The 13,204-nt window shown below is 34.2% G+C and overlaps 7 protein-coding genes across 7 annotated transcripts; 4 read left to right on the top strand and 3 right to left on the bottom strand.

Moving 5' to 3' along the window:
- Positions 1 to 22: 22 nt before the first annotated feature.
- DFA_01866 (uncharacterized protein) lies at positions 23 to 130 on the top strand (the record flags this gene model as incomplete). Its single annotated transcript, XM_004359774.1, has 1 exon — positions 23 to 130. One exon carries the CDS (start codon positions 23 to 25, stop codon positions 128 to 130), a length of 108 nt encoding a protein of 35 aa, XP_004359831.1.
- An 84-nt stretch (positions 131 to 214) lies between these two features.
- DFA_01865 (uncharacterized protein) lies at positions 215 to 997 on the top strand (the record flags this gene model as incomplete). The annotated part of the gene is made up of 2 exons (XM_004359773.1): positions 215 to 720; positions 784 to 997. The coding sequence occupies 2 exons, from the start codon at positions 215 to 217 to the stop codon at positions 995 to 997; spliced, it is 720 nt and encodes a 239-aa protein (XP_004359830.1).
- Positions 998 to 1,609: 612 nt separating this feature from the next.
- On the bottom strand, positions 1,610 to 2,837 carry DFA_01864 (uncharacterized protein; the record flags this gene model as incomplete). The annotated part of the gene is made up of 3 exons (XM_004359772.1): positions 1,610 to 2,277; positions 2,392 to 2,527; positions 2,700 to 2,837. 3 exons carry the CDS (start codon positions 2,835 to 2,837, stop codon positions 1,610 to 1,612), a joined length of 942 nt encoding a protein of 313 aa, XP_004359829.1.
- A 2,656-nt stretch (positions 2,838 to 5,493) lies between these two features.
- On the bottom strand, positions 5,494 to 9,198 carry DFA_01863 (uncharacterized protein; the record flags this gene model as incomplete). The annotated part of the gene is made up of 9 exons (XM_004359771.1): positions 5,494 to 6,187; positions 6,962 to 7,597; positions 7,690 to 7,917; positions 8,004 to 8,084; positions 8,161 to 8,220; positions 8,316 to 8,531; positions 8,618 to 8,683; positions 8,775 to 8,997; positions 9,081 to 9,198. The coding sequence occupies 9 exons, from the start codon at positions 9,196 to 9,198 to the stop codon at positions 5,494 to 5,496; spliced, it is 2,322 nt and encodes a 773-aa protein (XP_004359828.1).
- A 1,196-nt stretch (positions 9,199 to 10,394) lies between these two features.
- DFA_01862 (uncharacterized protein) lies at positions 10,395 to 10,925 on the bottom strand (the record flags this gene model as incomplete). Its single annotated transcript, XM_004359770.1, has 1 exon — positions 10,395 to 10,925. One exon carries the CDS (start codon positions 10,923 to 10,925, stop codon positions 10,395 to 10,397), a length of 531 nt encoding a protein of 176 aa, XP_004359827.1.
- A 355-nt stretch (positions 10,926 to 11,280) lies between these two features.
- Positions 11,281 to 11,514, top strand: DFA_01861 (uncharacterized protein; the record flags this gene model as incomplete). Its single annotated transcript, XM_004359769.1, has 1 exon — positions 11,281 to 11,514. The coding sequence occupies one exon, from the start codon at positions 11,281 to 11,283 to the stop codon at positions 11,512 to 11,514; it is 234 nt and encodes a 77-aa protein (XP_004359826.1).
- A 550-nt stretch (positions 11,515 to 12,064) lies between these two features.
- DFA_01860 (uncharacterized protein) lies at positions 12,065 to 12,415 on the top strand (the record flags this gene model as incomplete). The annotated part of the gene is made up of 1 exon (XM_004359768.1): positions 12,065 to 12,415. The coding sequence occupies one exon, from the start codon at positions 12,065 to 12,067 to the stop codon at positions 12,413 to 12,415; it is 351 nt and encodes a 116-aa protein (XP_004359825.1).
- Between the last annotated feature and the right edge of the window lie 789 nt (positions 12,416 to 13,204).

Raw genomic sequence — 13,204 nt, 5'->3', positions numbered from 1 at the left:
TAAATTAATTTGTTAAAAAAAAATGGAGATGGTTAGATCATATTTCAAGGCAGGTAGACTAAAAGTTTATGGAACTGTGTTGTCTACTGAAGCATTGGCATTGGCAATTGCCAGTTCACAAGTTGGATAAGGTGGATTTTTACAAAGAGAAAATGCAATACTCATGTTTGGTATTTTAAGTGTCGTATCATTCTTTGGTCATTGTCTAAGTTATATGATCAATTCTTATATTGACTATATTACAGGTGTAGATGATCCAAAAACGTCAAGTGATCGAACACTATTTGAAGTGGTATCAGTAACAACTCTACTTGGATTCATTGCATTTTCGATTACTGGTATGTTTGTTTTAACATTCTACCTAACTACTCTATGTCATGGCGAGACTGAATGGATGGCCAAAATGTTTGTCATGTACTTGGCGTCACTCTTGTTCAACTCTTGTACCTATACACCACTAAAGTATATTGCTTTGGGTCCTATACCATTTGTAATGTATGCCACTTTTACTTGGGGTATCTATCATTGCCTCTTTACCAATAGTCTTCCAACCCCAATGCAATCGATACTGTTTGCTCCACAGCTAATATTCCTCACCACCTGTTTCTTGGCTGGATACCATCGTGACATTGAAGAAGATGAAAAAGCTGGAATCAAAACAATCATTACTATGCTTGGAAAGAAAAATTCAATTATATTTTTATCATTCCTTGCTCTTTTGTATGTTCAATCCACAACAATCTATTTTTCATATAAACTATTATTAATATTTCTTTATTTTAGATTTTTTGTATCAATGACATTTTTAGCATTCTATGGACAAAACAATCTCATTTTATCGACATTGGTGGCATTACCTAAAAGTTTTAAGATCTTTAAAGAAGGATATTACAGCTCGACTTCCCAATTCAACTATCAAGTATTGGCTGCTCTACGTGTTGGTTGTGGTTTCTATATTGGTGCCATTGGAATTGGTGGTTTTAAACATTTAATTTAAATTAAAAATAAACAATTATTATTTATATGTGTTTAGTGTTTTCTTTTACATCTATATAATTACAAGTTTATTGTTTTGTTTTTTAAGGGGGTGGGTGATTAATGGTATAGTTGTTCGTAAATTGACTTTAAATTGGTTGGCAAGAGATCCAGAGTGAGAGAGATGAAAAAAAAAAATAGAAAAAGGCTATTACTACCTAGTTTTAGAGTGTTGTTGTTGTTGTTATCCACATCCTTTAACATCCATCATTCCATATATCTTTTGAGAGTGGGTAGGAGGGAGGGAGGGAAAAATGGAAATATTTGTACATAAAATATATGATTTGATTTGTTTGGATTGAGTTGGGATGAGATATATATAAACACTCGAAAAAAGAGTTGGTAAAATGATAAGTGTCTCTCTCTCTCTCTCTTTCTCTCTCTTCCTTGTCCAATTTCCTTTGTCTGTCAATTGTCTGTATTATTATTATTATTATTTTTTGTTGTTATTTTTCCAATTCCATGGTTGGTTTGATTGATTTGATTTGATTTGATTGATGATTCGTTATGTGTATATAATGTTATAAGAAAGAAATAAAGAAATATTTGTATAATATTATTATTGAATATTTGATTAATTAATAATTTCAATTTGTGTATACTTGTTGAGAGCACTGATCAACAAGAAAAGGTCATCTTCGATTTCCATGTCATCCCAGACCTTGATGAAAAAGTCTGCTGACCCGAGGAAAGCAAAGGTAGACTTTAACTTTTGGAGGTTGTGTGGACGGAGGTATGGCGAGAAGAGGGTGACAGCCTCGTTCTCAGCCTCTTTGAGGGCGGCAGCCGACTTGTCGAAAATGGGCAAGAGGTCGGTTCCCTTTTTGACGCCATAGAATCTAAAGGCACGGTCCAACTGGTTGAATGCCTCACGCAAGGCCTTGTCGACCTTGGCAAACTCTTGAATCTCGATGGTCTTGTTATCGATTTGGAAAAAGACCTTGACCAAGATCTTGATGATATTCTTTTCAATCTCGTTGGCCTTTTCTTCGTTGGAGACACGCTTGATAATCTTTTTGACCGATGAAATCAAGTCTCGACCCTCTTCGGGAATCAGTTTCTTGAGACCACTCTTGCCAACACCACTAGCAGCAATCTTGCCAGAAATGTTTTTCTTGGCTCTAAACAATACATCGGTACGACCTTCACGCTTAACCTCTCCGTTGCCAACCACTATTGGTGCACCTGCATTATTCTTTTTACCTAAACATTCCTTTACCTTTTCACTCCATTGAGTAAATTCTAAAATTGACAATTGTAAATAATTTAAAATAAATTCCATAAAAAGTAATGATTGATTAATAATTAATTATTAATTGTTATTGTGTTGTTATTGTTATTATTGTTGATATTTACCTGAACTGCTATTTGATGACAAGTATATAACTTTGTTTGAAGAGTTGCGAACGGCAAATGTATTTGGTCTAGTGGTTGCATTTTGATTAGTATCAAGCAATGCAAATTCTATATCAACACATTTAAAATTATCATCCTAAATAAATATGTATGATCAAAAAATCAAACCCAAATTAGTATATATAATTGGTGTGGGTAGGTCAACATCCAACATCAACATCACTGACTAACTGATTGATTGACTGAATCAATCAAAAGTGTGAGTGATGTCAATTGACATTATTTGGTGATTGATTAAGCAAACTTACATGTTGAGTTTTATATATATAGATTGCTCCATGAACTAAACGAGCATAACAAGTTTTGAATTTCAATCCATGTAAAGATGACTTTTTGGCAATATCCAAGATACCTTCTTGCATTACAACTACTGTGTTTGGTTCCATTATTATTATTATTATATATTATTATTATTAAAGAATTGGTAATATTACAATTAAATTAAATTAAATTGATTTAATGTTGGTGGTTGTTGGATGACTCTATTTTAGATATTATCTATTTATCGGACTAATGTAATGGTACAAATTTGTTGAGGTATTAATTGATTACTATAGTTATTATTATTAATTATAAAGAATAAGAAAGAAACCAGGAGTAAGTAAGTAAGTAAGAATCCCTATGTTTTGATGATGGACGGGTGCAACAATATAAGTGTAGGGTAATAAAAAATAATAATAACAACAACAACAAAAGAACAAGAACAAGAACCACAACCTCCTCTCCACTTCTTTTTCTTCCTTTCCAAAATATGGATATGTTTGTAAATAATTTAAAAGTGGGAAAGAGAAAGAAAGAGAGAGAGAGAGAGAGAAGGAGAAAAGACAGATTGTTGACAAGTATATCGATCTATATACATGATGTAAAATGTCGTTTGACAAATGCGACACACACATCATCCATCATGTGTGGGGGTTCAATCAACCAATCAACCACCCACTATTGTCAGTCTGTCAACCAGAATCAATCACTCTGTCTAATTATAATTTGTTGTTGTTAGAGGAGGAGAAAAGTGTTTTGTTGTTAAGAATATCTATCTACCTATTAATCTTTAATCTTTCCTTCCTTGTTTCCCTACACTCTGTTTTCTAAAGAAAGATTGACCATCATAATCATAACCATAATCATATGATCATGACCAATCCCTTTAAAAATATGTCATGTGCTCCATGAATGGGATAGATAAATAAAAGATAGATAGATTGATAGAGATAGATGTTCCCTTTAATTGGTGGTGTTGTTGGGTGTATATATAATATATTATTTTCCATTACAAGGTGATCCAGCTTTTCTCTTTCTCTCTCTCTCTCTCTTTGTTTTGTTTTCCAACCAACTATGACATTATTATTATTATTTCTTCTTACTTTTATGTGACCAAATAAAAAATAAAAAAAAGTAGTAGAAACAGACTTGAATTATCACCCCGCTTTTGATTGGTGATCAATCAACCAAACGATCCATCAATCAAAAAAAATAGTACGTGCAAAAAAAGAAATAAAATAAATAAAAACTATTATCATCAACCACCAAATTACACTGGCTGCTTCTAGCATGATTGATTGATTGATCACTGGACGAGGGTGAAGGTGGTGAAGGAAGGAAGGTGTGGGTGGTCAACTAACAAACAAATATTTTTGAGAAGAGATACTACTACACACAACCACCCACCACAACGAACAACAAATATTATTTGATTGATTGATGAAAAATATTCATTGTTGCGTTGGGTAGGTTAGTTCGTTGCACAAACTCTCTTATCCTCTCTACTGCTACTGCTACTGCTATTAGTTGTACCTGCTGTCAATTCATCTGATAGTTGAGCTCGAGCTAGTAATGAATGATGATGATGATGATGATGATGATGATGGTGATGCTACCGCTAGATTGCAGGTCGGGCTATATTTAACAATTGCAGACAGAAATATAAGGTTCAAAACAATGGGTGTAACTGACTTTTTATATGTTGTATGTTCTATCTCTTTCTAAATAGTTAACTCTATCTCTGTGTATATATCTATATTATTGTAAAAATATGAATGGATGATAAAAATGAATGAGGAGGAGTAATATTAAGCTCCTATCCTATCTCGAGGTCAATTTTGGGAAATATTCTTCTTCTTGATCTTTGGAGGAGGTGTTGGTGTGGGTGGGCAACAACAGCGAAATCTGCCACTTGTTTGACGTCAAATCTCCCTTTGCACCACCTACCTCGATAGAGAAAAAAATTTAAAAGAAGGCAAAAGTGGTTAAATGTTTGTGGCGGCGATGAACCGATCGGTCTATCTTTGTCTTCAGATTGATATCTACCTATCTCTCTCTCTCTTTCTGTTTTACACTTTTTTAAAGGAATCTCTGCTTGTAGTAAATGAAATGAATGGATGTGTTTATATGTTTGTTTGTTTGTTTCCAAAGGTTAGCCTACAATCTTCCTTCATTCCTTTTATCAAAGAGTGGATTAAATAAATAAGTTACTCCTCTTAAAAATTTATCAACCGCCCACAACAATGATCGTTAGGGGGCTCACTAATAGATAGTTGTTCTAAAAATAACTTTTTAAACTATTTCCACATTCATTGTATTATCTCTCTTTCTATCTGTCTATGCTAGTAGCCATGTATGTATGTAACTTTTTTAAAAACGAAACACAATATTTAAATCTATCTTACACTATAATACTGACTTGTACTGTTTTTATTATTAGCTCTCTCTCTTTTCTTTTTCGATGAATAATAATTAGTAGTTAATAATAAGATGTAATAATGAAATTGTGGTGATCTGTTTGTTTCTTTCTTTTTCTCTATTTGTTTAAAAATAAGATAATAAGCTCGACAACCAAGCAACCAACCAATTCAGATGTGCAAGCAAACCTCGAAAACTTATTTGAGGCCGTTGTGTATGGTCAAAACTCTGACGGCTGCTCCTAAAAATAGGTTTTTCAAAACAGAGATTGGATCCCTTGACAAAAAAAAAAAACCATGACAAAGATACAAAAAAGATATTATTATTATTTATTTATTTATTTATTTACATATTTATAGGTTCTTAGAGATCAGAATTTAAAGGTTTTAATTTTGATTCATTTGAAGAAGCATTTGAATTACCACGATATACAATATTAAATCCATTACGGAAAGAGATGATAAGTTTCTTTTTGATAATGACAACCGAGATGATGAGTAGTGACACACCAACTACTGATACCACTACAGATACAGATACTATAACCCATTGTCTATCACTTTTGTTGGATGCAGAACATTCATCTTGGTCAATGTCATCAGGTCGAGATAGGATGACACTAAAATCTGGGTCAATTAACAATTCCGTACCATAGGGAAGATTAATGGCAACGAATAGACTTTCAGTGGTTTGGTTGACAACAAGCGTTTGTGAAAAGGTTGATCGATTGTCTGATAGTACACGATCCAAGAATCTACCGTAAAGAGTCTTTCCATTTCTTTCAATCATAATGTATTGCAGCGAGTTGGCTGTAGAGTTGGTCGTAATCGATCGACCAATTTCACTGCCTTCACAACTATGGTTACCCATCGAAAACGATTCAATTAATAGTTGGATATTGTTGGTTGATGAGAGGTACGGCCAGTTGGTGATATTGACGGTCATCTTTAAAGCACCTTTATCGAGGAACATGGGAATATCGGCAAATGTCCTGTTGGCAGGTTCTTGAAACTCTTCGACAAAGTAGGTGAGTGTCATTGTATTTTGAAAGGTGACTCTGTACATCCAGATATTGTCTAGGTACTTGGCCGAAACATTCCACTGATTGTTGATGGCCCACTCGCGAATAAGGTCGCCCATAAAGTTGACCTCGCGTATACCGGCCACTCTAAACCCAAACTGCGTGTTTCCATTTTGAATGACCGTGCCATTATTGATGTACTGTGTGATGGTCGAGTTGAAATTGGGTCGTTTGTACTGACACGACTCGCCGGCGTATCCGGCATAGCAAAAGCATAGACTGGTCGAGTACTCGCATGTACCGTGTCCGTAGCAATTACTAACACATCCTTGTATGTCTTCGAGGTAGACAAATATGTTTCGGTAGGTTGCGCGAATACCTTGTACCCATACAGTCACATTCTTTGTACCGCTACCCGGCCCTATAGTAGACTCTATCATATTTGATGATATGTTGGTGATAGTGCATGGCACACCGTCTAGTGCCAGTTGGGTGCCAGTATGGTTGGTTCCAAACACACCATACACTGTAAACACACCACCTACACGCGGTGGCGACGACACGGCCGTCACAACCGGATACATTCGTACAAATCGCAAGTCATATGTAATGGTGTATTGACGGAATGACATGACGAGCAAATTGATGCCTTCGTCGAGTGGCTGTGACACTATACACGTGACATAGGTCAATCCCAGTTCTGCCGGGGTACATGGTTTGCCGCCAATCTTGATCGACAGGTTGAGAGTATTGTAAAACCCGTTGCCCGAGATGATAAACCCGTACCCTTGTACCTGACTACCTCCATACACAAACTGATTAACCTTTTCAATAGTCGGTGGAACAATCTTGATTGCCATATTTACAGTTTGTTGCGTGTCGGGGAATGTCACGGGCAAGTATCCCTGTGCCATGATTTGACTAGCAATCGAGGCATTCACCTTGCACGAATACGAGTAGTTGGGTATTTGCGACGACAACAAACGACAATACGATGACTCGAAATAAGGGCTCCATCCTCCATTGACAACCAACAGCGTCAAAAAGAGTGACCCCTCCATATAATTGATTGGTTGTATGACACGGTAATCACATGTTGTATTCTGACCAGTTTGAATGGGCCAATTTGAGAATTGGTTGTTTTCAAGCGACGCTGCTATATATGGGTCCCTTATTGCATGACATATAAAACAGTTTGGCAGAGGTCCGCTCAATTGGTTGTTTCTAACGTCTGATGAAACATAACACCAACTATTGTCCAAGTGTCCAGTTGCTTGATTGTGTGAGAAATCAATGGTCGACGGATTATCAGAAACTGGCACAACATCCAAAACATTCAATACCGGTGGTTGTTGTGAAATGGTATTATTCGCTAATATAATTGCTGGCATCTTGAAATAAACATCAAATTGTGGGTATCCTTTTAATCCACAATTTGATATTGTCCTAATAAAAAAAATAAAAATAAAAGTAAATAGTTATTCTATATAGAGTTTGAATATTTTTTATATAAATATAAATATATATGTTAAACATACATTAAAGTAAATAATTTACCAACACCAACTGGATAAACAACATCATCAAGTAGTGGTGAGTTTTTAATGGTTAAAGTTCTAAGATTTGGTGATTGTGAGAGATCAACTACATTTTTTGCACCTTGAAAGTTGATATCATAAAATTCAAGCCCGGCTGTACAATTGATTAAATTTATATTTGGGAATAAATAGGTTTTCATTGGATTTGGAAATAAATCTTTAAATACACTAATTTAAATAAATATATTAATATAATATAAAATAAATAATAGGGGAAGGGGATTAATATTAATATTTCTAATCCTTCAACATACATCAAGTTAAGATCATGTCCAATATATTTAAAATTTTCATCAATTGTGTCAATATCAAAATTTGGTCCAAAATAAATAGTCCTAAAAATTAAATAAATAAATAAATAAATAAGATGGATGGATGGATGGAATGGGAATGGGAATGAATGATACAAACAAAAATAAAAGATTTGGAACTTGTGATATTGAAAAACCAATGGTATTGGTTTGAATCTCTCTATAGAATATAAAAAGATAATAATGTATTAATACACATTAATTTGATATATCAATATTATATTATATTGTTCTTTCTTATATATATATACTTACAAATATTTTAAAGCAGTGTTTGTATTTTCAAGAATAAAATTAGTGTCTCGTATATGTGAAGTGTTGGTTGAATAGATGATGATTTTTCCTAAAAGACTATTTGTTATATTGATAGGCCCCGATATAGGATTATCAACCAACTTTAAATAGGATAATATAGTCGTCATAGAATTACTAAGTGGTGGAAATGATTGAATATTACAATTTATACATGTACTATCAAGAGTATAAAAAAAAAACTATATTAATATCAACATTATTATTTAATATTATTTAATAGTTTAATATTTAATATTACATACAATTCAGTAGTTGCATTTAAAACACCTCTAAAAAATACATCTGAAACAATCACATCTTTTAAAGATCTGTTTTATAGTAGAATAGGGAAATTGGAAATGGTAATTAAATTAGAGAGGGTTGTTTAAGGATTGAATGATTAGTTAATTGATAACAAACAATGAAAAGAGTATACCAAAATCTTGATTTGTAATTAGATTTGATGGGAGTACTTCGACACCTGTACCAGTAAGATTTATCTGAGTCATAATCGATTGTTGTGTTATATTGGTAGGAACACATATAAAGTGTGGGCCTAGTGGTGGGTCTTGACAATATGATGCCGTGTCTGGATACAGACTCTGTAATTGAAATAGTTGAACCAAATATTGAACCTTTGGCACTTTTTAAAGAAAACAAGACAAATCCATTAGTAAATGATCAATCAATCCCGATAGTAATGATCATAATAATAATAATACATACATTGATTAGGAAGTAGTGGGGGTTGTGCTATAGCATTGACACCACCAAACATTGAAAGTAGTGTAACAACCATCAATGGTAGTACAATCATGATGAATGATTGTATACTTTTTGACATTCTTTTGTTGTTATTTATTATTATTATTACTTATTCAACTCTCTCTCTCTATTCTATGTTATTTTACTGTTACTTATTATTACTTATTACAATGCAATATCTGATTGCATGAAACAAAGCCTATGCACAAGCAAGATGCGTGCGTCTCTCTCGAGTGTTCGAATAAAAGAAAAGGAAGGAATGGGAAAGATCAAACAACAATCCCGTCTCCTCCCTTTTGGCACCATTGTACCAAACTAATCAAATATCAACATCAAATATGAGATATTTATATATCGCTAACCAAAAAATATCTATCTTAATTTTGTAGTCGTATTGTATTGATCGGAGAATAAAGAAAGAGTAACCTAACTAACTACCTTACATACACGTACTACTTGAACAAGTTGTTTCTCAATTGGTTGGGAGTGGAGAGACACAGGAGTAGGAATCAATCTTTACATCGCACATAAACACAGAGAGACAGTTAATGATCAATCATTGAGTTACACACTTGTGTAAAAAGAATCTGACAAAATTTTTTAATTTTTATTTGTTTTTTTTTTTTTGGTGTTGTTTCTGCTGGTGGGGGCAACCAACAAAAGAGACGAAAGTTTCGTTTTTTTAGTTACATTATTATCATTGGCTAATGTAAGTTATACAAAAACAGATAGATAGGAATAGTAAGGTTGGACAGTTATTATTATTAGTAGTATTACATATTCATTGGTTGTTATTTGCGTGATGACAAAGTAGACCTGAACCTAGCGAAATTATGCAGATGCAAACTATTATGCGGAAAACCCTGAACAAATAACAACAATCTTTTGAATGTTACTACTACTACTTTAATACTACATCCAACTACCTTCCTCTCTTCTCTTTACCTTTTTCTTTTACTATTTTGATATTAACCTTTTTATCTTTCTTTCTCAATTATAATAGTGTACCCATTCTTGAGTCTGTCTCTGAACCTACCTCTACCCTTGATTTCTGATCCTTATATCAAATATAATAAATGAATACTTGTGCTATATTACACACAAATATAATACACAAAGACTTTTTTACTTTTGTTTTTTGCTTTTACAAAAAGGATAATGATTAAGAGTATTAATCAATTGTTTTTTTTTTTTATAGAATCATAATATGTTTGTTTGTTTAAATGTATTTGTTATATTTATTATAATGTGTAAAAAAGAGGAATTATTTATTATTTATCTACGTGGTGGAGGTGGAGCAACCTTGGCACCAAATTTTGGTGGACCGGCAGCAGCTGGTGGTGGTGGACCTGCAGCGATCTTTGGTGGGAGCTTTGGTGGGAATGCTGGACCTGGCTTGACAGCCGATGGTGGTGGTGGACCTGCAGCAATCTTTGGTGGGAGCTTTGGTGGGAATGCTGGACCTGGCTTGACAGCCGATGGTGGTGGAGCTCCAAAGCCGGCTGGTTTCTTCATGCCTGGCAAACCCATTGGTGGGGCACCGACACCGGGACGTGGCATGCCTCCCATTGGGGCACCGCCGCCACCACCGCCACCAGATTTATCTGGAGCCATGACTGGTGCCGAACGATCGTTGGTCTTGGTCTTTTTGAGTTTGGCACCCTTGTGAATAGAAGAGAGCAAAGCAGAACGCTCCTGGGTCTTTGGAGGTGCTGGGGCAGGTGGGGGTGGTGGACCTGGTGGGGGTGGTGGACCTGGGGGTTTACCTCCCATCATTGGTGGTCTTGGTGGTGCTCTAGTTGCCATGATGTTACTGAATGTTGATTAATGGTTAAATAATATAATATATTTTGAAGGGGGAAGGGGTGAGGGGGATATATGGGTTGTATCTGTTGTTGTAATATAGTAATTGCAATTGTAATAATACTATATCTACTTTAAAGTTGTTCTAATTTTACAATAATAAATAAATAAATAAATAAATAGGGGTAAGGTTATAATATATTATATGATACACAAATAAATAATTGTTTGGATGGAACTCAAACTCACCAAGTCACTCTCTTTCCCCTCCGATAATTGATTTTTTAATTAACCAGAAGATATTTCATGTTGGAAAATTGAACAAAAAAAAAAGAAAAGTTTTACTTTAAAAAAAAAAATGGGTGGATGGACTTATTGTTTGATGTATGGTGTTTTTACAACAACCAAACCTGCAGTTGGTGCTGACAAGGTACCATCAAACTTTGCCCAAAATCATGTTCATGTAAAAAAATTAAATATCTGTCCTGTGCATCCTTTGGAAAAGAGATACTATTCAATTCAATTTCCAGCCTACTACTTTTGTTTAAAATCATCTTCGTTTTGGTTGATCATCAGACCATTATCATCATAATCACCCATCGATCGACAATTCATTCCATTCATTATATTAATTAATATAAGATTTATATATATATCTGCAGAGATAAATATGTATATCTCTATCAAGTCGTAATGTCGGGGGTCTAATTCAATCAATCAAGAAAGAACTCAATGTTGACAGCAGTCCTCCTCCTCCTCCACCCAAATTTACTCCACCACAAGTCACACCCACCACTATAAACGAGGCCACTGACGCACGTGTACAAGCTCAACCTAAAACAAACAAACAAGAATTATTTGGGTTGGCTACTCAACTCATGTCTAGAGTGTTTCGATTGATATCTCAAATCTACATGATCCCTTTACAACTCGGATCGTACGACCATTTGATGCAAGAAAGAGACCCTACTTACTCAGACCTACTGCTCTTTGGGACATTTTCTATCTTTTTTTATTGGGGTAACAAGTTGATCCTTTGTTCAGGCTATTTGGGTGGATTCAAAATTGATCCAATGTCTTCAAAACAGACCTTTATCTCATTTTTCATATCCCTCTTTGTTCTGGGTCCTCTATTCTTCATAATGGAATTACAAACATTGGCATTTTTTGGTTGCTATGCCTTTGTCATTAATGTTTGCACATATTTCCATTTAGGTAAAAACAACAATAATAACAACGACAACAAAAACCAGCAGTTTATCCAAGATGCATGGTTTTGCTCACTTGTAATTATAGTGTGTGCAGTAGCAACTTATCTTAGAATTATCTCCTTTCCTCTTCCTCGTACTCCATTACAACAAATGGCAAACACTACCATTCGGTTCGTCATTGAAATGTTCCAATTATACTCTAATCATATATTCTCTTGGCTTAGAAGAAGAAAATTCTTTGATCATCAATCATTGGCAACTTTGAAATCTAAATCAACATAAATGTAAATAAGTCTTTTAAATGTAAATAAATTAAATTATATCTTATCCAATCCAGTCTCTATGATCACATGACAAACACGATTTCAATCATAATATCATCATCCATCACTCTTATTATATATATATATATACTAGTAAATAGATAAATGAACAGTTAAATGAAAAGAAATAAAATGAAATAAAATGTTGCTTCGCTGAGCTTCAAGCAAATTTAAAAATTTTCTCTTATTCTATTTTTTTTTTTGTGTGTTTAATAGTTATTACGCTCCTACTACTACTACTACTACTACCTACTACTTTCTTTCGGAGAGCACAATCGATCGTTATTAGTCTTTTCACGTGAAAACTAGTCTAAGACGTGATGTTTGTGGTTATTGGGCAGAAGGGTAGCATATAACATGTTGGTGCAAATACATATCACGTGGTCTCCCTCATTCCTTACCATTTGGTTAAATTAGTAGATTGACAGTCAAACGCGTTAGGTTGGTACAGTACACAAGATAGATATTATCTTTATACATGAAGGAAGGGATCCCTTTATTTCACAATCTCACTTTTGATTGTTGGGCGTCCAACAGACACAATGACCACTGCTCTTGTCACTCGATCATTGAATGATCACCCGAGGGCTGCAAGCTAGACCATCACGTGACTTTTAAAACAATCGGTTGTTGGTGATATTCATATCAATCAACTCACCTCACCACGTGTAACTCAACCATTTAATTTAAATAATATTGTATATAATTGTTGACTGTACTATTGAATAGTACAGCTATTTAAAAGACA

The sequence above is a fragment of the Cavenderia fasciculata genome (genome assembly GCF_000203815.1).
Source record: "Cavenderia fasciculata unplaced genomic scaffold Scf_Dfasci-F-a-25c12.r2-5, whole genome shotgun sequence".
Classification (NCBI taxonomy): Eukaryota; Evosea; class Eumycetozoa; order Acytosteliales; family Cavenderiaceae; genus Cavenderia; species Cavenderia fasciculata.
This window is presented reverse-complemented; position numbering and strand designations above follow the sequence as displayed.